Source organism: Cyanistes caeruleus, chromosome 2 (genome assembly GCF_971803275.1).
Source record: "Cyanistes caeruleus chromosome 2, bCyaCae1.hap1.1, whole genome shotgun sequence".
Taxonomy (NCBI): domain Eukaryota; kingdom Metazoa; phylum Chordata; class Aves; order Passeriformes; family Paridae; genus Cyanistes; species Cyanistes caeruleus.
In genome coordinates this window covers 34038664-34065376 of record NC_141702.1, presented here as the reverse complement: position 1 = coordinate 34065376, position 26713 = coordinate 34038664, and the positions used below count along the sequence as shown (strand labels likewise).

The window sequence follows — 26713 nt, the reverse complement described above, 5'->3', positions numbered from 1 at the left end:
CCTAAGGGCCTCTGTCTCACTTCAACACAAATTATTCACCTGTTTAAGAGGCTCTAAATGTTTTTCACTGAAGCCAAAGGAACATGAAGAAGAACAGGAGTTTCATGAAATCAATTCTATAAATGCAGTTTTTATCTAAATTCTGTTTTGATTTAGTCACAAGATTATAAGACTTGATTCATAAGCTCTCCCTTATCTATTTTCCCCCAAAACTCATATTCAGGTTTGATTTACTACTATTCCACTCTTATATTTTTCAAGCATCACCTAATTTCTCTATTTACGTACTTCACACCAATCTGCAATACCAAAATACTGGTACAGGTCCAGTGGCTGATTGTGGAGCACAAATCTGCATACATCAAGTCACTTCAATAAATCTCAAGATTTGTTCAAAGTACTGTAAGAATCTGAGCTCACAAGCTTGCTCCTTTGAATTGCTCAGGGTTTCTGCTTTGTAATGTAATATTCCAAGGCATTTTTAAAACTGTGTACCATGCCAAGGGTGGCTATGGGATGCACAGCAAAAGAACTAGTAGACAATTAAAAAGCAGATGACAAAAAAATTCTAATTTCACTGTAGCGCTATTGCTTTTTAAGTCTTGTATAGTGCCCACGTATTAAGTCAGCAACTGCAGAAAAACATTTGTATTTAAATACACTCAATACAAACACAGATTTGAATACAAGGAAAACAGAAGCTTTGTCATTTGGTAAATTATTATGCTTTGTTTCCCCTCAGAAGCATTTAACGACATGAATAGCAAAATAAGTCCTTCAAATCCCAAACCAGACTCTTCAGATAAAATTCAAATATAAAAAAACCCATACATTTTTCTATAACCACAGATAAAGATTTTCCAGTTACAGCTCTCTTTCTACTCTCTTTCTAGATTGACTTTCTACAGAATCCTCCTATTCAGAATTTTTCAAACAGGAATCTCTAATGTCTCCTGAAGAAAAAGAACCATTTGAGCTTGTTATTTTGGCCAACTGCTATTCAGTAGAATAATGAAAGGAGACTCTCCCCCATACTACACAAACAAACAAAACAGAAGAACCCCACCTGATAGTATTATTAACTATTACTAGCCATTATGTCATTACTATCCTGCAACAGTCTACAACACTTAGTAAGAGTAAGTTATTATTAACTTAGTTATTAATAATATAATTATTAATAATATTGTGATTAATTGTGATTAATAACTTCTCAGTACACTTTTCTACCTAGTCATATTCAAAAGTGGACACAGCACATTATATTTTTCCATAGAAAAAACACCTCTGCCTTAAGTGTTCAAATTTCTTTCACAACAAAATTACATTAAATCAAATCCATATAATAATCTATGCATTACCCATACTAGCAACTTCTAAACCAAAACAAGATGTTTTCCTGGAAGTGAATCTCAAATCAAAAAAGAACTAAATGCAAGAAAACCTATGGCTTGTACTACAGAGATTAGCTTAGGTACCCAACTGGATGTGCACCCTCCCTACTTATCAAACTACAAAACAAGTTTATTTATTATTACATAAACTGTCAGTAAAAAGAAACTGAATATATTTTTCCTTCTTTTGCATGTTCTTTGCAGAAAAAAGACTGGAATAAACCTAAGTCTATCACTGAGCACATTCTGATGCAAGTACATCAGGTATGTAAAATGTTCATTCTGCTATTCCTGGTCTTCCAAAGGGTGGCTTACATCAAGAGTTCATAAAGAGGTACAAGGAACAAATTTAAAAATTCATAAGGAACATACAACAAGCCTTCTAAGGATATGACTGCTCTAGTTACTATACAAATTTGTAATTATAAACACTAAATGAATATGCTTTAGAGCATATTTTTTCTGAAATAAAAAAAAATAAATAAAATCTTTATCTATCTGTTTGTTAGAGGGGAGAAGAAAGTGACCAAAGACTTCTCACTCTCATTGACAAACACATCTCTTCAAATTGCTTCTTAAAAACTGAGTTTAGTGTGACATTTCAACCCTTCTACTCAATTATATTTTATTACACCTTCTCAATATTTAACAAGTAAACTATAAAACAGTTTTATATACTGGACTGAAATTTGATTTTGACTCTAGACCCACCAACAAAATGCTAATGATACCTTTTCTTTCAGCCCTTGAGCACTATTGCCTGCATACTGCTGAGACTATTTCAGTTTTTCTGGCAAAGCATTAGAGACATCATCTTTTCTAGAGCTAAGTACTTTTGCACTTCATGAATGCCAGAATCTTACACTAGAGTCTCTACTTTTAAAGTATCATTCTTCGTGAGATCAAATCACATATTCAGATTTCACAGATCTGAACTTATGTCACTCAGTAAATGAAAGATGATGACTTGCACCTTTCTTACAACTCAGGTCAACCATTAACTAAAATATATTCTTCTTACTAAAATAACATTTCCACATTTTTCCTTTCTTTCAACAAACAATTCCCAAATTCTCTATGTAATAAATTATAGCTTCATCAGTGATCATTTTACATCCAAAAATCAACAAAGTTCCAGATAGCCTTGCTTCTTATTCTAAATTATGCAAAACATCTAACACATCTTGCTAAAAAACAGATGGTAATTTAAGTCAGAATAACACAACACAAGGAAAAATGGGAAAATGCTTCCTTGAAATTGTGGTTATTCTTCAACACTTACTTTCAAGTACTTTTTTTGTGCCCTACTTCCCTTTGTTGACCACTGTATTTGAGCATCCAGTATTTCAATCTAAATCCAGAACTAGTCACTATTTCCCTCATATTCAATTACACACTTGAATAAAATAAAAAAAAAACAAAAAACAAAAAACAACCATACCTAGAATTTATCATTCACTCATTTGACATGTCCTCAGTGTTACCTCCTTAAATTTTATTTCTTCTCAGCTCACTGAATTACCATCTTTTAGCACAACTTAAATCTTAAATTTTGGCAGCAATGCATCCATCAAAGAAACGTAAACAGTTTGGTTAAAGACATTTTTAAAATAATCTTCATTTCATTCTCCCATCTGACATCTGAACAATAGCAAATACTTAAGAAGTTTGTTTATATCATAGAATGTTTTGAATTAGAAGGGACCTTAAAGTGCATCTAGCTCCAGCTCCTCTGCCATGGGCAGGGGCACCTTCAGCTAGGACATGAAATGCAATCTCCTGGAGTCACCAGTCACTTTCACAATGCTGAGACAAACAGAAACATAAAATCCTTATTCTGAAGTTATGTGTAATATTGTATATAGTGTATCAACTACCCCTCCCAGGAACAAAAGAAACTGTTGCCATGCTAAAAAAAACAAAAAAATCCCCAAAAAACAGGTTGGCTTGCTCCCCGAGCTGGTAGGGCCTTTTTCAGCTATCCACAATCAAACTTGCAACATCATACAGTGTCAGTTCCCAGCTTTGGAAAGAGCTCATGAGACTGAATATTAGCAATAAGGCTGTTTGCATTACTCTAAACAGGATATGGAAGGTACTTGCTTGACACAGCCACATCCATGGTAACCACAAGTTCAGTGGGTTGGAAAAAGCACTATCACAGGAGAACGAGTGTGCACTGCCCCATGGCTCCTACACCACCTGTGAGCACCGTGAGCTTTGTGCTTTCCCAGTCCCACAGCAGAACTGCCCAGCTCTCACACACACACACTGGACCCAGGGACCACTGCCCTCCCTCTTGAGTAGTGCCTGATAAGCACACTGCATCAAATAGTTATCTTCTCTCCAACTGCCTGAGCACAGGAACAGGACAGGCTTCCTCAAATAAACTGCAATGTATTTTCACTTTTGTGTGTTTCAGCCTTGTGCCTTCAAATGGTCCCTATATCTGCTCTGAAATAATTTCTTTTTAAATAGCTAGCTTTTCTTTTCCAAGCATTTATTGAGAGGAGACTTACCTTGAGGTATTCTTTTTCTTTCTTGCATACTTTTTTACTTGTCAAATCAGTAATTCAAATTAACATGCAATACGTTTAAAATAAATAGATAAACAACAGCAAAAAAGCCATAGTAAACATAACAATGAAATCAGCTCAAACCAGAATCACTTGATTTACAGTTATATTTGTACTACACTTTGTTTTAAAGGAGAGTTTGCCAACTTCAGGATACTTTTCAGCTTAGTACAGATAAAAAAAATAAAAATACTTAGATGAGGTTCACTGTCTTACATACATTACACTTGCAGTACTCTGCACTGAGAAAGAAGCTCTGCTTTCAGGGTCATGCTGTGCCTTCACATTGAGACCTCTCTTTAAATATTCTGATACACAGTTCAACACAGAATCTACCAAATTAACAACAAAAAGTGGTAACCAAGTAATTTATTCATTTGTTCTTTGCTCACAATAGCCTTTCATTCATCCATACCCATTGTTAACATTCTGTCTCCCAACGATCCTGATAGGTCTTTTCAAAAAGGTATGTCAGAAGCTCTCACATCCTTATCCTTACCTTACTGGGATAATCTAATACAATGCATCTGGGCAAGACTTTGTCCATCTTCCTTTTTATTTATGCCCTGAGGTCTAAGGTATTAGTAATGCATTAATTTCAAACTTCAACTAATTTCTGTAACTTTATTCTGCTTTTAATTCTAAAATAGTGTCATATGCCACACATATATCTCTGCATTATCTAGACTGTGGTTATATTTTACAATGCATCTGGTTTCCCAGTTCCAGAGGTGGATTTCAAAGGAATTTGTAAAGTAGAATCCTTTTCTGACAATTCTGAAAACAATGCCTGGACCAAAACTTGTTCACTCTCCTTATCCTCAGAAGTAAGCCAGAAAAGACATAAATAAAAGGTTAAATTCTCTACAATTTCTGCAGATGAAAGACCAAGTTAGGCAATGCACCATTCATTCACTTCTAACTATTTTTTAATGCTTATACTGAACTACAAGTTTCTGATAAAAATAGCAATGTGTTGACTACTAAAACTATTTACTGATTCTCCTTGATGCTTTCTTTTCATTTCTTGTTTCAGTTTTTGGGAGAAAATGGTTGATGCTGCAGTGTTTCTTCTCCCTGGCCTCCCAGAGGGAAATATATCACTTACTGTGTCTATTTATCATTCAGCTTCTTTTCAGTTACAAGTCAGAGCAACATGGTTATTAATCTCAAAGACAATTTATGTGCATACAGAAAAATTACTTCCATTTTTCTATTTCATGCTTTAGCAGGTATCATTTAGCGTAGCCTCTTTTCCAGCTCCTATTTTTCTCAATCATTTTCAAAACAGGGTTTTTAACAACATACTTCATATCGCTTCTTGGTTCTCTTCTACACATTGCAGATTTAACATAATACAGTTCCATCAAAGACAAAAAGAAAAAGGAAACAAGAAAAGGAAAACAACAGAAAAAAATATCAATAAGCACTTTCAGCCAGCCAACCTAGAGCAAGCAGTCATTCCTGGCTAAGCAAGAAGACACTAAAGGTGGACAGCAGGAACAGTGGCCAAGAGAACTAAACAAGCGATGAACACATGGAAGTGTCCTCCCTGTATTCAAACAGAAAACATTGACAGATTAGAGGCCGAGCCCACTTACACCAGCAGAGTACAGTTAATTTTCTTCACAGTGGCTGGTAAGGGGCTGTTTTGGATTTGTGCTAAACATGGTTAATAATATAGACATATTTTTGGTATTGCTGGACAGGGTTACACAAAGCAAAGGCCTGTTCTACTTTTTATATTGCCATGCTGGCAAGCAGGCTGGAGGTGCATGGGAGATTTGGAGGAGACAAAGCTGGGACAGGTGATCCAAACTGGCCAAAGAGATATTCCAGACAATATGACATCATGTTTAGCATACAAAGAAGGAGGAAGGGGAGGACATTTGTAATGATGGTGCTTGTTTTCTTCCCAAGCCACTGCTAGGAATGATAGCCATCTCTGCTCCTGGAGATGGCTGAACACCCACCTGCCATAGGAAGGGGTGAATTCATTCCCTGTTTTGCTTTGCTTGTGTGTCTGCTGCTTTCCCTATTAAACTGTCCTCAACCCATGAGTTTTCTTCCCATTATCCTTCTCATTCTCTCCCTTGTCCCACAGGTGGGGGAATGGGGCTTGGCTGCTGCCTGGGGTTGAACCACAGCACCACCTTACCCACATACAGCTTGCTGTGCCTGTGATGAGCATTTCTTATCATCTGCATAGCATACCGATAACTTTATACAGGAAAAGCACTTCCTACGTTGTGAACAGAACCATCCACTTACAAGCACAGCCACTGCAGTAATGGAAGATATAAGACACTCTTTTTTTGCAAAACGCTGTTTAAATATCTACTGTCACAGGTAATACCAACAAATTGGGAAAGCAAGACATTCAGTGAGCTAGAAATGCATCCTCTCCCCATATCATTTACAGGCTGCTTAGTTTCCCAAAGTGCCAATTCTCATGTCAATGAAAACAAAACCACAAATTATACTGTAAATATTCTTCCTGTTTACAAACTGACATCCCCTCTTGTAGCATTCATACATGCTATACTGAAAATTATTGTACATTATGGATAATCACAATATTTAGGCATCACACTATTAGCAAAAGTTCTACTGTATCTCACCCTGTTTTTGAAAAGGTACCAAAATTTTTAAAAAATAAGACCATAAAAAAAGCACAAAGAGAGGAAATTTGATAGCGAGGCCTGCTTAAGTATTTAACGCAAGCCAAGCCTTGGCAGCAAAATGAAAAGACTAGGATCTTCAACCTTATAATGTGGCCCCTTATTACCTGCAAGCATCTAGCCTGTTACTCTTTAGATACAGTCTTCCCAACTCTTCACACTCCTACAGCCAAATTCAGGTATCAGTAACACTCTGCAGTTAACCTGACAGCCATAACACTTTCACTATTACTGCACACTGAAAGATGATCCAGGAGTGAAAGGGTTCTTGCAATCAGCACAAAAACAACGGTTGAGTCACCTAGAATAAGCTCTTTAAAATCTGCACCTCATATGTAACATATTTCAAGTCACTTAAAAGAGATAAATTGTTCAGGCTTCTCCGGTTATTGTCACAGTATGAAAATATTTCTGAAAAACATTTAACACCAGAAGCTGTCATGTATTTATGCTTTTCAAACTGGTACCACAAGATATAATGCCATCTCTGCATCAACAGATGAATTTTAACCCTGCACCACACAATCCAGTGACAGCCGTATATCCCATGTATCCTTCCAAATACCACACGCAGCAACTCCAGCAACCGGGAATCTCACCTAAAAGAGGCCCACAGCCCCCTGGACACTCAAGGTCAAAGCAGGACGACCCTGGCAGCCCGACGCCAAGCTCGCTCTCAGGCAGGCGGCAAGAGCTCCCTAGGGAATCTCCACCACGAAGGCGAAGCCAGGCCCCGCCGGCCGGTGCCGGGGTGCCGGCGCGAGGAGAGGCTCCGCACCCCAAAACTCACCCGGGCGCGCTCCTCGCGGCGGGGGGACAGAGCCCGGAGGGGAGGGGTGGACAGGTGCCACAGGTTAATTGATGCAGCGTAATTAACAGGCTATAACAGCTCTCCCCGGGCCCCTCAGCACCTGCCCCTTGCACACAGCCCAGTACGGTCTGGCCGTCCTCCGCCACGACGGTGCCGGAGGGGAGGGCAGAGCAAAGCAGAGCAGGGCAGGGCAGACCAGAGAGAGGGCCGGCTCGACTCGGCTCGACTTCAGGGGCGGACCCTCTCCAACACCGGCACGGAGACGGGGGTGGAGGGAGGGGAGCGGGAGCAGAAGCCGCCGCCGGGCCGCGCTGCGTGCCCACACCGGGGTCCCGAGGAAGGAGCGGAGGGAGCGGCGTTACCTGAGCGACCCGAGCCGGAAGAGCCCGACCGCCACCGGCACCCCCGCGCCGCCCTGACAGCTCCCGGCGTGCCCCGCGCCGCGCCCGCCCCGCCCCGCTCAGCCGCGCTGCGCCCCCTGGCGGGACGCGGGCGAGCAGCGGGCTCGGTGCGAGTGCGTGTGTTTGGTTGTCCGGTCTGATATTTACTGAGTTTATCAAATACAGCGCAGGTAAAAATGGAAGATTGATGGTTCTTTAGAAAATTATACTGCAACAGGTCTTCCAGTGAGGCTGTGGGTGCCCCAATCCGAGGCCAGATTTCATGGGGCTCTGAGCAATCGGGTCTAGTAGAAGGTGTCCCTGCTCATGGCAGCGGGGCTTGGAAGGAGATGATCTATAAGATCACAGAATCAATTAGGTTGATGAGAGCTCTGAAATCATCAAGTCCAGCCTATGATCAAACACTACCATGTTAACCACACCATGGAACTAAGTGCCATGTCCAGTCTTTAAACACCTCCAGGAACTGACTCTACCACCTCCACGGGCAGACCATTCCAATGTCTAACCAGCCTTTCTGTGAAGAATTGCCTCTGAATGTTCAACCTATACCTCCCCTGGCACAGCTTATGACTATACCCTCTTGTCGTCTTGCTGATTGCCTGGCAGAAGAGGCCAACCCCCACCTGGTCCCTTTCAACCCAAACTGTTCTGTGATGCTATGATGTGATAGTATCTTTGTTAGCAGTACCTGTATTGGGAATTTTCTAAAATTTCTTGTGATTAGTGTGCTTGAATCCTTACTACACACAAAAGCATATGGTGCCCACATGGATGGTATTGGAAGGAATTTTTTACTGCATTGCAAGAATGATTTTTCAACTGACCGGTTACACAGTATAAAGGGTACAGCTCTCAGTCTGTAATCTGTTAGTTTTAAAGTCATCATTACGGTTCTCAAATTTAAGCAGACTTCATAATAGCAAGCAGAGCTTATGGTTATAAATTACTTGGGTAACTGAAAAAAAAAAAAAAAAAAAAAAAAAAAGGTGTGTTCAGCTTACATGATTAATATTTTAGGCTTTGTCTGAGGACAAGTATTTCTAAAATATGGCCAGGGGAAAATCTCATAATATTTATAATTCTTCTACTCAGTGACTTATGTTGCCAGCCAAAATTTAATGAAGTCTAATTTTGTTCTCCAGACTTAGGATAATAATAAAGAGTAAATGCAATTCCTTTTCTCATTAAACTATACCAGGAGTGGTACATGAAAAATAGTTACTTTCTGGAAAGCTGACAATTTCCACTGGTTTTCCGAGGCATCAAATATGACTCTAAGTGTCACGTATTTTTAATTAATATGGTGTACTTACATTTATTTTTTTTTTCTTTGAAGAGACTTATAAATGTCTTTGAGATGTAATTTTTAACTTGGCTGGTCATACTTTTGGAGCTATTTAACAGTGTGAACTTCACAAAGGGGAAGTGACTGTCAATGTCAATAACTGACCATGTGCTTTCACATGCTACTGCATTGCAGAGTGGTTGGATTGCTAAGCTTCCCTTGTGCTGAATTTAGTAGTGGCAGCTACAGCTCAGAGCTCCAAAACACTTCTTTCAAATTTTCTCATCGACTTTATTTGCAGTAGCAATCAAAAAAACATTGTACGTCGTTGGGGAGAATATTGAGAACAAGACAGAGGTAGTTGGCTGCTGTGTAAAAGGCTGGTGCAGCCTCAGATTGATTATGGCATCAATTCTTGTCTTCACAGCTCAAGAGGGATGTAAAGAAGTTGGGAAAGGCACTGTGGGGAGATGTCACTGCTATATTACAGCAAGAGCAATAATGACTGTGACTGTTCAATGCAGAAAGAAGGCAGGGGAGAGGATTGATCAAATTCTACAAAATCATCTAAGGCAACACAGCTGTTGTTAACCAAACCCCACAGTATGAGAATGAGTAGGCACAGAAAATTATTTTCTTCAAAGCAGAAAACTTCTAGAACATATTGGCACCAGGGGCTGGGGACTTGGACACTATCTGTAGGTTGAAGGATAAATTCTTCATATTGATGACAAACACATCCAGAAGTGAACACTGAAGGAACTGGGTAGGGATGTACCCACAGGGGAAGCAACTACATTCAGAGCTCTTCCTTATTAGTACCTTGTTTTACTGATGTTGCAGTCAAAATACTGGGCTGGGTGCAGCACTGATGTTAGGTGCCCTTGCTCTGTAGGAAATTTACCTTCCTTTCTCTGTAATTATTTCACAGCAGAAACAGTGAGAAATCTATAATAGACAATTTTGAATAAGTGAGACTCACACCCTGTGAACACTTAAGATTATTCATAACTTTGTAGCTTTGGATAAGCCTTTGTAGCAGCAAAGGCCCTTGTACTAATACTAGGAGTCAATTCTCCTATAATTACATGTGGTTTATGTTTGACGCATGACCTACTTGTCTGCAACAATTTAGCCCACAATATGTACATTCATTTGTGAATTAATTGGAAATTAAACCCACCATGTGGATTACTTATTTTTCTTCCTTAAAAATAAAGGAAATGCAACAACAAAACCCCAAACCACCACAGTCAGGACAGCACAGTGAACAGTATAGTCCCATCTTAGAATACTTCAATAAATTCATGCTTTGTAAAAAAACCAAAATAGCTCAGTTGAAACTGTCGACTACTGTCTGCTGTATTTTTTCCCACAAATTCTAACCTTAGTCCATCTTCTTTTTTGGGACTCTCCAACTTGGTTTTGGTAACTCCAAAGTCTAAGCTCACTTCAATATAATAATGTCTTTGATAATAAATTGCTATAAAAGTTACATGTTTAAATTTGCCTGTTTGTTTGAAGCTTTGCAGATCATGTTTTTAAACAATCCTCTGAAACCACAGAAAGCCTTGTGACTTCATTAAAAAGTAAACACTTTTAATATTGTGGAAAGACTCCTTTTTTACAATGTAAAAGCTTCTTTCCTTGGTGTCCTTGAACACTGAACATCAACTTCTTACATACTGTGAGGGTGGCATCCTGGGTGAAGTGTGCAGTGGTCACAGTGTTCATAAGGTAAGGGAAAGTCACATAGACGTGTCAGGGTAGACTGACAGTCTCTTGATAAAAGATCTCATGAGAGGCAATAGAAAACACCCTAGAGCAGCAGTTGCCTGTGCTGAGAGCCTGTTTGCTATGAGTACAATCTAACAGCATTCAAGAGCTTTCACATGCTGCTGTGGTGGCATTCAAGAGCTTGGGTGCACGTGGATCAGGAGGAATTCAGGCAGATTTGTAAAGCTGCAAGAAAGAGCAAAGATGTTTTTTTTTCACAAGGCAGGGGGTGAGTAGAGGTGCATGACCTGCCATTGGCACACAGACCCCAGTATTGGGGAGCCTGCCCCTTTTTCAGCAGAGGCCTCTGCTCAGACTGAACTCTGTGGTCACTATGGGGTGACCCTAGCCAGCTGTTAGTTCAGGGGTAGAATCAGAAGTGCAAAAGCAAGAAAAACTGTGGGTTAAGACAATGATCTTTTAGTAGATGAGGGAAAGAGGAACAGAGAAAAACCCCAAACGTATAGACAATCACCACCTCCCACAAGAAGATTGCTGATGTGCGGTCAGTCTCTGAGCAATGGTCACTTTGGAAAGACTACGCCCCGAGTGATGAGAGTGATGTTACATGCCATGGAACATCACTTCGGTCGATTCAAGTCGGCTGTACGACCTTCCGGCTCGGGACCCGATGGGACTCACTCCAGGGTCCCCAGGCCTGACTCTACGGCCAGCAGCGGCCAGGCCTGGAGGCGCAGCCGACGCCGGGACACCCTCCTGCCACTGCCTCCCAGCCGGAGCCGAGCTGCTGGATCCTGTGCTTGAATCGTAGCATCCCCAAGCAGTGCTACGGGTTTGCGGAGGGCTGACTTGAGAGCTGCTCGGCAGAGAAGGATTCGAGCCCATATGAGCGAGCGGTGTGCCCAGGTGGCAAAGAACGCCAGCGGTATCTTGGCCTGTATCAGCAATACAGCTGGCCAGCAGGACCAGGGCAAGGATTGTCCCTCTGTACTTTGCAATGGTCAGGCCGCATCTCCAGTGCTGTGACCAGTTCCTGAGCCCCTCAGTTAAAAAAGAATATTGTCCTGGGGTGTCCAGAGAAGGACAACAAGGTTCTCTGAGGGTCTAGAAAACATATCTTACAAGGAACGGCTGAGGGAGCTGGGGTTGTTTAGTCACGAGGAGAGTCGGGGGGACCCCATTGCTCTCTGCCACTCCCTGAAAGGAGGTTTTGGGGGCTGGTCTCTTCTGCCATGGCTATCATAACAAGACTAGGGGGAATGGCCCTAAACTGAGACAGGAGACGTTCAGATTGGACATTATAGAAGTATTTTTCACCGTTCGGGTGGTCAAGGGCTGGAATAGATTTGCCAGGGAGGTGGCGGAGTCGCTATCCCTGGAGGCGTGTGAATGTAGCGCTGGATGATGTGGTTTAGAGATTACAGCGACACTGCCGAGTGGACGGTTGGTCTGGATAATCGTAAAGGTCTCTTTCCCTCCTTGCTGAGTGTGTGATTCTGTGACTACGATTCCACGCAGGCGGCGCTGTGGCGGGCGGGCGGGCGGCGGCGCCGCGCCTGCGCCGTCGGGAGAGCGGCCGCTTCCTGCGCGGTGCCCGGCGCTGCTCGGCGCCGGCATGGCGTTCCTGATGGAGATCAGGCGGGGGACGCAGAGCGCGCTGCTGGTTATCCGGTAGTGCGGGGGCGCTGCCGCCCGCCGCCGCTCGGGCCGTGCGGGGCAGCCGGGGGGCGCGGCGGGTCTGGTTTTCGGCGTCCTTAGCCTTCAGCGGGGGGACCGGGTTAGCGCCTCCCCCTGCCTGTTCGGGTTGTGTGTGGGCTCGGCACAGCCTGGGCTACTGTGCAAATAAATTTTTCCTGAGAACGGTGGATTGTTTCTCTCGGCTGCTCCTCGTTCACCGCGTGGATCCCGGGACGCGACCAGGGCTGCGGGGGGGCTGCCGTACAAAGCACCAGCGCACCCCGACATCTCCTTGCCGAAGAATACCCATTGCTTTCCCTCCGCAGCGCGGCGGCGGAGCTCCCCAGCGCGCCGGTGGAGGTTTCGGTGTGCGCGGATTCCCTGGAAGTGAGGAGCGGCGGGAGCTGCGATGCGGCGGCGCTGCCGGCAGGGGTCAGGCTGGCGCCGTCCTCGTGCCGCGGGCTGCGGCGCCTGCGCGGGGACGGGCTGCACCTGCGCGTGCGCCTGCGCCGCCCGCCGCCCGGCGCCGGTGAGGGCGGGGCTGCGGAACGGGGGAGGGTGCCCGGGGACCTGGCAGGTGTAAGTGAGGGAGGGTGCGAAGCGTAGATTCTGTAGAGAAACACCTTCTGGAATTGTCGGTTTTAGAAATTGAAAGTGCAGAAAGGACCTAATGAAAGTGTAGAAGTGACGTAACGAGAGGGAAACGCCGTGTGTTTGGGATCTGCTCACATTTCCCCCCCTTCCCGTGCTTCCCTGTAGTACTTCAAAATGATTATCATTCTCTCCTATTCCGCGTTTGGTAGCTGAAAATAACAATCATAAAATGGTAAGGGGTTGGAACGGACTTTAAAGATCATCGAGTCGCAAGTCTGCCCTGCCACTGGCAGGGATATGTCCCGCTAGGCCGGGTTGCTCCAGGACTTCCCTGGCTTTGAACGCTGCCAGGGTTGGGCATCCTCAGCCTCCCTGGGCCGATGTCTCACCACTCTCACAGCAAAGAATTTCTACCTAATATCTAACCTGAATTTACATTCTTTAAATTTGTACCCGTTACTCCCCGTCCTATTGGTAATGTAATAATCTGATTTATCCAGGCAATTAGACTATGCTTGTCCATCCCTGACCGCTTAATCGTAAAGGATTACGGGTTTGTTTGGGGTTCATTATTCTCACAGCTGGGGTTTCAGAGGTTAATGTCACAGATAACATCTGCAAAGTTACCTTCTTTATTTCTGTGATGCTAATTCAGATCTAGGATGTGTTTGCAATAAATAGAAAGCATGGTAGTACAGTTGTTGCTTTCTTTCATCCTGGAATCCAAGCTCAATATGTTTAGATTCATTTCATACGATGTGACACAGAAAGATATATTAAATAACACAAAATTGCCATTCTGAGCTTTTAAAGTAGAAAAGTATGATAAAATATGTAATATACACTAATGCAGCACCAGAAACATATTGGAATTGGTATGCTGAGGTGGCATCTGTACATTAATCTGTAATTATGCATGTGCTTTGACAACTCAATTATACTAAAATTATCTAATATGTCCTATTAACAAGACATGTTTCAAAAGACCAATGATGAGGTTTTAAAAATCAAGTTTGGAAGGTCATGCCAGTGAAAAATAATTATGTGAACCAGGTAGTAATCAATGTATATATTGGATAGTCTTAGTTACCCTTTGATATTTTATATTAATATGTAAAGTAGTTGAAATTCTGGAACCTTTTTAAGTACTTTTCCCTTGTGATTAAACCCTAAATTTCAAATATTGAATGTCAGTGCTGAGAGTATACTTTGATTCTTAAGTATGAGAAAGTGGGAGATGCAAAGCATATTCATATGTAGAGCTAGGCTTATAGTTTTACTTTTCCTTAATGTTACCAGATAATTTGGGGCAGTTTTTATAGCTTCTTTTTCCACTTTGGAGAAGTTGTTTGAGCTGCCTTTTGTGAGACCATTTTTGTTTTCCTGGCCTGCAGAGGCCGTTGCTCTCTTATCTTTTCCTGTAGTGGCTCCACAATGGTTGGTTTCTTACCTGCCTGAAAATGTAAAACTAGTGTCTGCCCCTGCTCCCTGTCCTGACAATTTGTGTTACATACTGGTATGTCCCCTCATACTGCAGATACACTGATTATCAGAAATATCAAAAAAAAGAGTTGCATGGAATTTTTATTTTTATAATCTCTGCAATTAAATAAATATATCAACTCCCTTTCTGAAGAGGATTTGCATGTTGAAAATTATTCGCAATTATTCCTACTCAGTAGTGGGGCATTAGGTGGAGATGACAAGTTTTTCCTAAATCTAAATACTTGCTTCTAAAAAAATTAAGGTTGTGTTTAAAATGTCAGCCTTTTTCTTTGTCTGTTAGATTTATCCTTTTTGATTTGAGGTATTTGACGAGATTTTTTTGTACAAGTGACTGAAAATTTTGCACAATTTTGAAGATTAATATATTTTCTTCCATCCATAGATGTGGTTTTTACTTTGAGGGAAAGCCTGAAACCCAACAAGAATTACATCATTTACTGTCAGTCCTGTGGTGACATCGTAGTGAAAGACCGGTGAGTACTGCAGTGTCTTGTATTTTTAGCAATAAATGCCATAGTGATTTGTATTCATGTTATTTTATGTACTCAGGGACAGCTAAAAGGTATTTATTTTGAAACTGATAGACTAGAACACATTTGAAGCAGATGACAAAAAGAAAAATCACCTGAAGCAGTTTTTAGCTGTTTATTCATTTACTCCTTGATTTCTTTCTTCCTCTATATTTTAGGTATCCTTTAGAGTTCTTTTCAGTCTCTTATAAATTTCCTTTAGTCATCATGCTGTAACTATAGAGTGGCTGCTCGGAATGGGGATATTGACCACAGCTTTCCTTTATCTTTTAAGCGAAGCCTATCTTTACATAGTTCAGGCATGCTGAATTTGGGAAACACAGGAATTGTGTCTTAGCTGCGTGACTCGGCCTTATCTCTGTTCCTTACAAAATCTGCAGAGTGAATGAGAATTTTAATAAAAAGGTGCTGCATTGTCTAGCTCTTCTGATGAACAATTTTGACAGCTTCAACTGAATATATAACATTTACAGCCTTTTATGATCTGTGTGGCTTCTAATACTCAAAATAAAAATACAAATGTTTCATTCTCTAAATTTATGTTACTTTTTTCATAGAAAATATGATATGGATACATACTTTCATAGGTATGGTTTTATGGCTAGCTGAATGGAACTGAATGATGATTTCTTAGCTTTCTCTTCTGAAATGTCTGATCAGAAAGTCTATTAGTAACTCTTATTTTGGTACATTTGTAAAGTTGTGGAACTTCTCTTTTCTAGTCAGTAACATTTGCTTTCAAAACATATTGCGCTTTTATATTTGCATCTCTGAGTGGGAATTTCAGCACATCAAATTCATATGCTGTAGTTTAAATCTTTTGGTTCTGCATCCTGTAACATGACACAAGCAGAATTTTTGGGAAAGGGAAAAGAATGCACATCCATGGCTTTTCACTTGGCATTTCTCCTTTGCAGGGAGCCTCTGAACCCCTTGAATGTTGCCACTAAAAAAACCTCAGACAAGAGTAGAAGAGTGGAGCTTCCAGTGTATCAAACACATTCTGTTCCAGCATTTCCAAAAGGAAGAGAGTAGCATAGTCAGAACTTATAGCTAAAGAATTCATGTGTTCCTCTCTCCAGGAAGAGTTAAGTATGACAGTGACAGCAGAGGTGGAAGGATTGAAGGGAAATTGCAGAACTGTGTGAAAGAGAGTATGTTAAAGTCTGAATTACTAGGAAAGGGTCTGTAATAAGAAAAACACGAGATCTAGAAAATCATATCTTTAAGAAGAAATTGAAATAAATGGGATTTAGTGTAGATAAGGTTGTGGAGAAGACATAAGATTCTTCCAGTATCTAGGAAGTGGCTGCAAAGAAGGTGTCAGTAATCTTCAGTTGAAGCAAGAGAAATCTAGGTTAAAAATCTATTCTAAAGCTTTTTTTTTTTTTACTGTTAGAGACTGCATAGGAAACCTTCTTAAATGTAAGTAATGCTTCCTTGGTGCACAGAAATTGACTGTATACATTTTCTGAAATCCTCTGCCTCAGTCTGTTTCCTTCCATAAATCTGATAGCCCTTCAGAGGTTAGGGATATGCTCTTTCATTCTTTTCCATTGTCCTCACATTATCCACATTAGAGGAAATTATTAGATTGTTTTTTTCTTCCATCATGCAAGAGCTGCAAGGAATTAGGGACACTTTCTTTATTCTTTCTCTCCTTTCAGTTGGGCTAAGTGTACCTCATATATAAAATAATTCTTTAAGGCATTATTGCTGTCATGAAGAAATTTTTAAGGGCCTGTGGTGTGTGGATGCCAGGTGCCCACCAAAACCACTCTTGCTCCCCTCATCAGCTGGACAGGAGGAACAAAATGTAACCAAAGGGGTCACAAGTCCTGGCAGCAAACCTGTGCCAGTGTGGGCTTCTCACTCTCTGTCATGGGTCCACAGATTTTGCCAGACTTCCCATGTGGCCACAGACCTTTTTGGGCATCCGTCTGCTCTGGTGTGGGGTCCTTCATACAGGGCATCCATCTACTCCATTGTGGGCCTTCATGGGTTGCAGCAGGACAGCCTGCTTCACCATTATCTTCCCCACGGGCTGCAGGGAAACCTGCTCCATCCAGTGCCTGGAGCACCTTTTCTCCTCCTTCTTCACTGTCTTTGGTGTATGCAGAGCAGTTGCTCTCAGATTTTCTTACTCTTCTGACTGCAAGATGTTTTTTCCCACTTTATTAAATATATTTTCAGAGAGCCGCTACCACTGCTGATGGTGTTATCCTTGGCCAGTGGTGGGTCTGTCTTGGAACTGGCTGGCATTGGCTCTATCACACATGGGGGAAGCTTCTGGCAGCTATAGCACATAATCTATCCATGGAGATCCCCTACTACTAAAACCTTGCCATGCAAATGTAATGCAGGGGAGTGGTCATAGCACCAAGCCTGCTAGAGTTACAAGAAGCATCTGGACATGGTATGAAACTCCAGGTTGTCCTGTGCAGGGCCTGAAGTTGGATGCAATGATCCTTGAGGATTTTTCCAACTCAGGATACTCTATGATTGTATGATAATGATTGGTACTGCACAAATATTCCATTGAAAAACTTATGGCAGGGGAAATCTAATTACACTTTTCCTACTTAAGTACTTAAGTGTTAAGCCTGACAGTTAACTGTCAAGCTGGGCTATCCCAAGATTTTTTAGTAGGCAAATAAGGGAGACTGCAGTTAAAGAAATGCAGATGTTTTTTCTTTGTCTCTGATGGAATTGAACAGTTTTATGTTTAAAAGTCTAAAGTCCATTTTACTTCCAGTTTTCAGTATTTTCAATAGACAGAATGGTATTACTAGGTATTAGTTAATAATGACATTTGGAGTTACTTTACTTAATCCAGTCTTACAGGAATCTCTATGGTCAAATATTTACCTTAGCATGGAAGATCATTTAAGAGTTATATCCTTATGGCAGGGCTCTTATAGACTAGTGCTTAACTTCAAACTTTTTAAAGATAAGTTAATTACTTACTTTTCTGGTTTGAATCTGAGAACTGTCTATATCAGGAGATTCAGCCTGGCTAGGTTAGACACTTTAAGCAGAAAGCTACTCCTAACGATCCCAACCTAAGAACTGTTTGTTGCTCTCTGACTGTGAAGGCAGCCTAGGTGTCTATCTTCAAATAGAAAGTCAGTTGTTACTAGGAGCAAGTTTGGGGAGATAAGTCACCCTGATTTCTAGGTTTTATCATGTTATTTAGTAGCCTCAAATTAGTCAGTACTTAGTAAACCTCATGTTGGTTTTGTTTTGTTTGTTTTTCTAGGAAGGCTCCATTTTTATTAGTGTTCGTTTTTCCAGTTCTGGTGACCCAGGATATGTCTTTCCACCCATGAGTGTCAAAAGCCTAAAATACACTGGAAATGGTATATTTTCTGTATAGCTCAGAGTTAGGATGAGTTTGTTTAGGAAATTCCTACTAGTTGAAAAAACTGCTTTTGTCGGAAAAGAAGTGAAGATCTTTATGCTGTAGACTGTGAGAGTAAAGAAAGGTTGATGTGATGAAACAGGACAGCATGAGTCTGCAGTTTAAGGTAATCTTTTTTTTTTTTTCCCCTTGTAACAACATTACTGAGCAATACCAGCTTTTTGGTACTTTTGTGTAAAAAGCAATACAGAAAGATTTTTTTTTTGCAGCATGAGTCCAGGCACTGGAACTAATTGAAAAGGCTGATAAAGAATCAGTTATTAGGCCAACATCAGAAATAAAATCAGTACTAAACTGTCACTTTGGAAGAATTGAGTAGTATCTCAAGCAATATATAAAACCACAGAAAATGAAGACAGACACGGGTAATGCTGAGAAGTGATCTTATTTAGTTTTGGTAAAGCTGCATCAGAGGATGAGTTATTCCAACTTTCATCTGCAGGTGGAGCAAGCAGAGTTTAAAATGTATTGTCTATTTAGAAAAAAAGGATTTTTTTTAATGAAACATTTTTCTTTCACCCACCAAACAATTCAAAAAGGGCCAAGAAGCTACAGTGGGAAGAACTGACGTATTCACAAAATGTTAGTCTGGGAACTGCAGGAAAGGGAGGATGCGTAACTGTTGGCTTAGCAGCTGTGTTTTTATTTGCAAAGTAGCACCATAAGCAAAGTTGTATTTGCAAGTTTTAAGTAAGGAGTAGAATCAAGAAACTCTGGTGAAGATTTCAGGAGACAGCTGAAGTAATAGGGTAACCATTCCCTTAGAAGAAAGGGAAGGCATTCAAGGAAACTAGGCAGAGAGCAGAAAATGAAAACCCAATACAACTGATAATGAAAACAAGGTAGTATTTCCAGAAGCAGTATCCTTGGTTCATGCAGCTACCCAGGAGAAGGGGATTTGCCTTTTTTGTATATGTCTTCTGAAACTTGGATCTGAGTATCTAAATCTAAATTAAGATTGAATTATCCTTTTTCTGTTGTTTTGTTTGTTTGGGATTTTTAATGAAGATGTACTGTGGTATATTTTTCAGGTTTTAGCTTTTTCAAGCCTCGTATCTGAAACAAAGAACATGCTGGATCTTGCTGTGTCATGAGTCTATTTCTCTTGGTTTTATATCAATATTTGGTGCAATGGTACTTTACAAGAAGTAATAATAAATGTAATTGCAAATGCTCATAGTCATATTTTTCATAACTGGGTAGAACTGTTTTATTTCTGCCATGTTATTAATTTCAAGAGAGGACTATGTCAAGTTCTGCCTTATAATCATTGGAGATTCACCCTTGGGAAATGCTTCATCACAGACTTGGCAGGAAACTCAGCCATTACTTTCTCAGAATTCACCCAAAGGAAGTGCCTTTGGCTGGAAAGAGAGTCAAGCACTTCTTTTTAAGAAAATGCCATGCTTCCCCCACTACTTGTAGGAGCCCAAACTCTCTTTAAGTGTCTTAGAAATTAATTAGAACATACTGAAATATTTGTCTTTTCTTCCCTCTAAGGAAATTTCTCAGAGTTCTTCCTCTGCCGAGTGAAAACTGGAGTGATTTAGTTGAAGAGTGGTGTTGTCACCCTGACCCCTTTGCCAGAAGCACTTTGCACCCTCAGCATGGTGACTGTTTTGTTGGAGACAATTTTTTTCTGTTGAATTCAGGAGATGAATCACATCTGCCTGCATCTCCCGGGTGCTGCTCAGATGCTGGACACCATGTTTCACATAGTGGCTCCAACTTGGTAAAGTATTTTCTTCAAATAGTTTTTAGGTGAACTTTAGGACTTTTTCATTGTAAAACACTTCTTTTGTTCCTAGTTTATATAATTTATATGTATTGCAGAACTATTTTGAAGGTCATAGGGAGTTCTTCACATTCAGCTGTACAGAAGCCAGAAAATATTCCAGGCAATGTTTCACATTTTCTAAAGCTCACACCACAGTCTTGATATTGGCCTCAGTATGCAGGTAGAACTTAGTACTATAAATAGAAGCTATTTAATTATGTAGTTCTAAACCCAGATATTTTCCCCCAAAATTATCATGAGTGAAGGACATCACAATTTAGTATGATAATAACTGATGGGTTAGGTGTTTGTTAAAGGGTAGTGGAGCAAAGAATGAGGTGGAAATTGATGTAACAATTATTTTTTTCTTACACTGTGACTTGAGACACAATCATAACTATGATTAAAGAGAAGTTTTGACTTTTTAATTTTATTTTTTTTTTAGTTTAAGAAAGACTTGGAAATATCAGAATGTGTGCTTTGCATTTAGATGTGGCTATCTTAGGTTCTTAAAGCATAGTAAGGAAATTGAGTTTGTTTGACTGCTCTGTCTAGTGAAAGGAACCTGCCATTCCATATTGTAGCTCTTCATGTTGATGTTTCTGAGGTGTTCCAGGACAAGATAGTTTCATCAACCAAGTCTGTAGGAAGAAGGCTGTCATTTGGCTTAGAAACATCAAAATTTGTTGTTGCCCAGAAAATACATTTTTAAGGGTGTGTATGTTTCAGTGGTGGGATAAAAGACATGAAGAAAGACAGTTCAGTGCTTAACTTTTGGACATCTAGCACTTGTATAAAAATTCAAGCAATGATCTTTTCTTCTGCCAGAAGAACATCCAGAAACTCAGTTTACCAAAGCCTACATTTCCATAAAGCCTTTTCTGTTAATCTACTGCTTGTCTGCATTTGTGCTGATGAAGATTGGACCTACACATGCTGTATTTTCTCCCAATACCAAGTATTAAAATGTCTGCATTGCTGTATTGGCAATTTGTATCTGTAACAATCGATGACTTATTCTGTAGAGATTTCCAGCATGAAACATTTAATCTCTTGAGAACCAGACACCCTGATTTCTTCCTGCTGCTTATAGTGATATGTATTATCCCCAGTAAGAGTCACCAGGATTCTTGCAGTTCACTGGCTGCTGGTGTGATGCTCCAAGCGATCCCACTGCATGGGGAGCAGTTCTGTCCTGTTCCCTATCTGTAAGGCTTGCAGCTGTGGTCCCTTGGGTTTCTTGTTCCATTGTTCTTTGAAAAACAGAATATGCAGAGAGGAAAATAAGTACTGATACACTGTAAGGGTACCAGCATGGCAGAAGCAGATTAATTTGGCTTAACTCTGTGACAATGGAGTTACTTCTAAGTTTCCTTAAGAACGAGGTGGAGTAGATGATACTAAATTTGCAAGAAGACAATGCTTTCTGCCAAAGGTTGCCTGAATTCTCGCAGTTCAGTAGTCATAAAAGAGATCTTAGAACATCAGGAATAAATATGGGAAGAGGCAGAGCACATGGGGTTCATATTGCACACTTCTTCATCAAAGAGAATGTTTGTGAGAAAAGGATTTATTTGGAGGCAGAAACGTAATGAGGATGTGGAACAAAGATTTTATTGAGATGTGGGTCGAACCAGGATAACAACAGCATTTTTGAATGAGGGAGGAGGCTGTTTTATGTTAGAAGCATACAACAGTAGTTTAGTGTGATGAGTTTTCATGTTTGCTTCCTTATACTTGCATTGAAGTTGAGAATTTGTTCCTTGTTTGTGTCCAATCCCTTTTTTTTTCATCTTTCACACTTGTAATGAATTCTCATTTCTGTGTTTGCTTATTTCCAGCATCACTCAGTTGCCAAGCAAATGAGCACAACTGTTAGATCCAGCAGAAGCTAGACTAATAAGGAAAAAAAAACCCCTCATACCGAAGCAGAAAATTCTTCCATAATATGAGTAATAGAAAGTTACAGGAAAGACAGATTGCTATTGGCATAAATGTTCTCATTTTAGAGAATATTGTTGCAGTCTGCCCTAGTATGAAAGTTCCTTTTTAATTGCATTGCAGTTTTTTGGAAAGTGTTTGCCTATGACCAAAATAGTAGCTGGAATGTACCAGAGATGCTTAAACAATCTTTTCCAGATTCCAGTGGGACCAAGACAGCATCCGTCCATTGCAAACATATTTTTCACATCTATTAGTCTTTCAATGTAACATAGTTCTTAAATGTCACATGGGCTTGCAGCATCTTAATAGTATCTCTTGGGGAAAATATTTTTCCTGACACCATATCAGGGATCCTTAGGAATAGAGACAAAAACTATTAGGCTTGTGATCCACCTGTATCTTCAGATTGCCAGCAGCTGCAAGTTGTCAAATGGATAAATTGATTTAATTAGTTGAGCTAAAACTCTCCCGTTTTCTATTGAAGCATGATACAATGAGTTAGTGATGTTTTTTAGGCACAATTCTCAGTCAGCACCTGTAACGGTAGTCAGGAAAGAAATACTGAAGTTGTAGCTTTCAGGGAAGTACTGTGTATTCTGTACTTGTACTGTGCAGTATTTGTACCAGTCTCAAACACTGGCTTACACAAAAAGTCTTGTCTGTTTATCCTTGCTTTTCACACTGAGCAAGTAATTTCACTGCATATGTTTGAGAGGAGTAGCATGGTAGGAATTGGGAGAGGGGATAACTGTGTATATACCAACCAGATGATTTTCCTGATCTCCATAACAAGGAGACTGTACTTCCAACATAGTCAGCTCTCAGGCTTTTAGTTTGATTCTCTGGTTTTGACTGTCATTAAGGTAATATATGTATGCACTGCTTTCAGACCACAGCTCTAATGTGCTACACCCAGGTTAATAAGCCCACACAGAACCAGTTCTGAAATTTAGACTTTGGATTAAAGTAGGCATTGTGCTTACTTGTTTGGTGTATTTAATTTAAATATTAACACTCTAATAAGTAGGAGTTTTATTGGGTAGATTTCTTATAGAAATGAGATCTTTTCAAAGGACAGTAATAGATGCACAAAGCTAAGAAAAATATTCAGTAATGTTTTGGAGAATGTAGAGACTCTGTGAATTAGATATTGTTATCCACATTATTTGTGAATTTCTAATTTTTAATTAAAAGAGCAATTTTTTTTAATATTTAATTTTTTAAAAGGCTATTTTTGATAAGCCCTTGATGACATTGCTTCTCCTGAATTTATGTAGATTTTTTGAACTTGTGTATACTTTTAATATGTAAAATGCTTTCCTACAGTGAGTACTGAACTATATTATGCACAGTGTGACAAATGCCTTCCTTTTTTTTTTTTTTTGATACAAACAGGGTTGGAATTTCATAGCATGAACTATGAGGGCATATGTTTGTTTTTTTCTGTTCAGCTTTTCCTAAACATTTGTGATTTTAGGTATCTCAATATCCCTCAGTTTTCTGTCTTCCATATGTTCTCCTGTTAGGTGTATTTTCATGCCACATATGGAAACTGTTTTCCACTTCTGATAGTTATTCTTATTCTTTGTAAATACTTTTTCTGTATTTGTTTGAATAGAGGGAGAAGGGTTGTTCAAGAACAGAATCCACTGCACCTTTCTGGAATATTGTGCTGTGTTGTGTACTTCAGCTGTTCCCTAGTAACTCAAAATAATCTGCAGACATTTTCTGCTCTCTGCTGAACGTTGAACTGGTATTCAACTCCTATAAAACTGTCCACAGTGGCTAGAACTTGTTACTGAGTAATGGTAGTCACATTGCAGCATACTATTTTATGTATATATTATGGAGTACTTCATTTCAGGTGCATTATTTTACCCTTAGCACAATCGAATTTAGCTTATAATTTTATCATCCAGTCACTCAATATTACAGGATTCTCCTGTTAGCCATTATAGATTGTACTATGTGGATATATTGCCAGATTTTAAAATTAGTATGAGACTTGCAAGCGAGTCCAAGTGTAGAAAGCTGAAGTAGTGATGGCAAATATGTATGCATATAAACATAAAGAGGATAGAAACAAGTAAAAAGTTTCCTATCTGCTCTGTAAATTATGTTACAGCTATGCATTCTTTTTTCAGAATATCTGAGTGACATTTAAATGATATTTTTTGTCCTACAGAAGTCAAAAGAAAATACCAGAGTAATTTGTAAGCGCTGCAAGACAATGCTGGGAGAAACAGTTTCATCAGGTATGAGATGTCCAAGCAAAACTAGATTTGACTGCGTCAGCCATTGAACACTGGAAGTTAAAAACACTGAAGGGAAGTGGTTTTTCAATAAGGTCCAGTAATAATTCCTGTGTGTTTGTCTCATTCCCTTCTGGTTGTTGCTTCCAGTGTTAGACCTTGAAAGTGACTTTCAGCGGGAATTTTCATTATCCTTGTTTCTGTGGCATATTTGGCTAATTCCAACCCCTTGGAAGACTCAATGCATGATTCTAGTTTACAAGGAATCACAGTAAAAATGGAGACTTGAGAAATTACAGATTGCTTGTTTTCCTGTCAGTTTTACAGAATAAAGTGAAAGGTAGATTCAGAACTTGATCAACACAGCTACAAGCTGGAGACTGCCAACAGTCAGCCGGGTTTTGTGGGAAGGAAGCCTTTTAAAGAAACAGGTTATGTCTCATCCTCATCCAATGATGAGCTGATGAGATTATCAGTTTAAAAACTGTAGTTATATTAGATCAGCAGCGTTTACCTGAAGTGGTGGAAAGATGAGTGTCTGGTTGTTTTAAAATTCAGCTATTAATGGAAGAGAAGCAATGGTAAGACTGTTATTAGCAGGGTTCATTCTTTCTTTCTCTGTCTCTTCCACTGCATCAGTCAGTGGGAGCCTGCCTCATTTCAGAGATCTGGTGAATATAAAAACTTCTCAGAAAATGCAAAGCCTGTTTAAGAAATGTCATAAGGAGAGACAAGACAAAAGGTCTTCTGTTACAAAATGTTCTGATTGTCCTGTAAAGGGATCTGAGCAATACAGGCTTTAACGAACCCAAATTTAAGGTACAATGTTTGAAAGCCCACAAAGCAAGATGTGACTTCAGGAAAGGAGTGCTGAGAAAAGAGCATGAATAACAAGGTCATGACTAATAAATCAGTGGGAATGGGGAAAGGCAAACACTACAGATGTGCAGGGATTTGGTATGGACTCTGCAAATGGCTGAACTTAAATAGGCTATCCATTGTTTTGGCCATGTTCCTTCAGTAGTGCAGGAAATTTCTATAGAATTCAGAGAACAAAAGAGATGTATAGTGTAAGTCTAGGCAGAACCATTTCTGTGAAAAGAAGCTAGAGGGCAAACTTGACTGTCATGCTTTGGTGCTTCCTCATGAGCAGGTATCAGTGTCTTGAAGATAAAGCAGGATTAGAGCAGTGTAGTTGTAGAGATTCCCCCATGGGCTATTCCTTCCCCCAGCTCTATCCATACTAGTATGATTTTTTCTTGGGAAGTCACACCTTCTATCTCTCTGCAAGCAGACATCTCCTGAATTCCAAATACCCTTGTAGCAGTAGCACCAATTCCTTACTCAGGGTAATGGCTGAGGAGCTAGAGAGACTGAACTATTTTTTCTTCCTGTCTCCAAGAATTCACCTAGCATGGAGCAGACTTAATAAAATTTAGAAGTACAATACAATTTCCTAACAGTGAAGATAATTTAGAAAGTGTAGTATTTACCTGGGGAAGGGGTGGGATTGCCAAACCTTTGGAGGGTTTAAAACAGATCAAGTGTCTTCCTGAAATGTTTGCTTTCGTCCATTTTTAATGGTATGTGTGGACAGAGATCAGATAAAACTCTTCCATCCTTAAAACTTGTGGACCAAATGAATCTTCCAGTTGCTCACATACTGAGGCTTAGTAGAATGAATTTATTACTCTTAACCTGTTTTGCTGGCCCTCTAGTTAGGCTGTATTTGCAGCACAGACCCAGATCTTCAATGTGATCATCTTTGATTTGGCTTCATTGACGGGGATTAAATTATATCCTCAAACACTTCCATTTAGTGTTAAAAGCTGTCTTAGTGGGGCTTTTGGTGAACAGTTACATTGAAATTCAGAATGTATGCAGTGTTAATGTTGAGTGAGTGTGATTTTTGTAAAGAAGTTCTGTTCTTCTCTTTGAGCAAAGAAGAAAATTATTCCCCCGTGTGAGCTGTTATTAAAACTGTCTCTAGTGATTCACTGCAGCATTACTAAGCAGCAGAGGGTACTAAAATACTTATGTAAGCTATGCTGATCTCAGTGCTTTAGGAAAGTTCTTTCAATTCATCTTTCAGGTTTGGCTTGAGCTCTTGCTTGCTTGGTTTCA

The 26713-nt window shown here is 40.0% G+C and overlaps 2 protein-coding genes across 35 annotated transcripts in view; one reads left to right on the top strand and one right to left on the bottom strand.

Moving 5' to 3' along the window:
• The window catches only part of DOP1A (DOP1 leucine zipper like protein A), a 59901-nt gene extending 51981 nt beyond the window's left edge, over positions 1-7920 (bottom strand). For 8 of the 26 annotated variants that reach the window (XM_086876403.1, XM_086876407.1, XM_086876405.1 and 5 more), the window contains exon 1: positions 7825-7919. The gene's annotated coding sequence lies outside the window, so the exon portion shown is untranslated. Of the gene's footprint in view, positions 1-7250 lie in introns of all 26 variants that reach the window. The other 18 variants (XM_023922309.2, XM_086876400.1, XM_086876393.1 and 15 more) reach the window with 7 other exon arrangements.
• A 4516-nt stretch (positions 7921-12436) lies between these two features.
• Positions 12437-26713, top strand: part of UBE3D (ubiquitin protein ligase E3D) — an 89936-nt gene continuing 75659 nt past the window's right edge. For 4 of the 9 annotated variants that reach the window (XR_015282995.1, XR_015282996.1, XR_015282997.1 and 1 more), the window contains exons 1-5: positions 12442-12559; positions 12892-13094; positions 15048-15138; positions 20117-20348; positions 24523-24592. Coding sequence is in view for 3 of the 9 variants with exons in the window: in XM_086876383.1 (XP_086732509.1) it covers positions 12504-12559; positions 12892-13094; positions 15048-15138; positions 20117-20348; positions 24523-24592 (652 nt within the window). In the remaining 6 variants the exon portion in view is untranslated. Of the gene's footprint in view, positions 12560-12891; positions 13095-15047; positions 15139-20116; positions 20349-24522; positions 24593-26713 lie in introns of all 9 variants that reach the window. The other 5 variants (XM_086876383.1, XM_086876382.1, XR_015282998.1 and 2 more) reach the window with 4 other exon arrangements.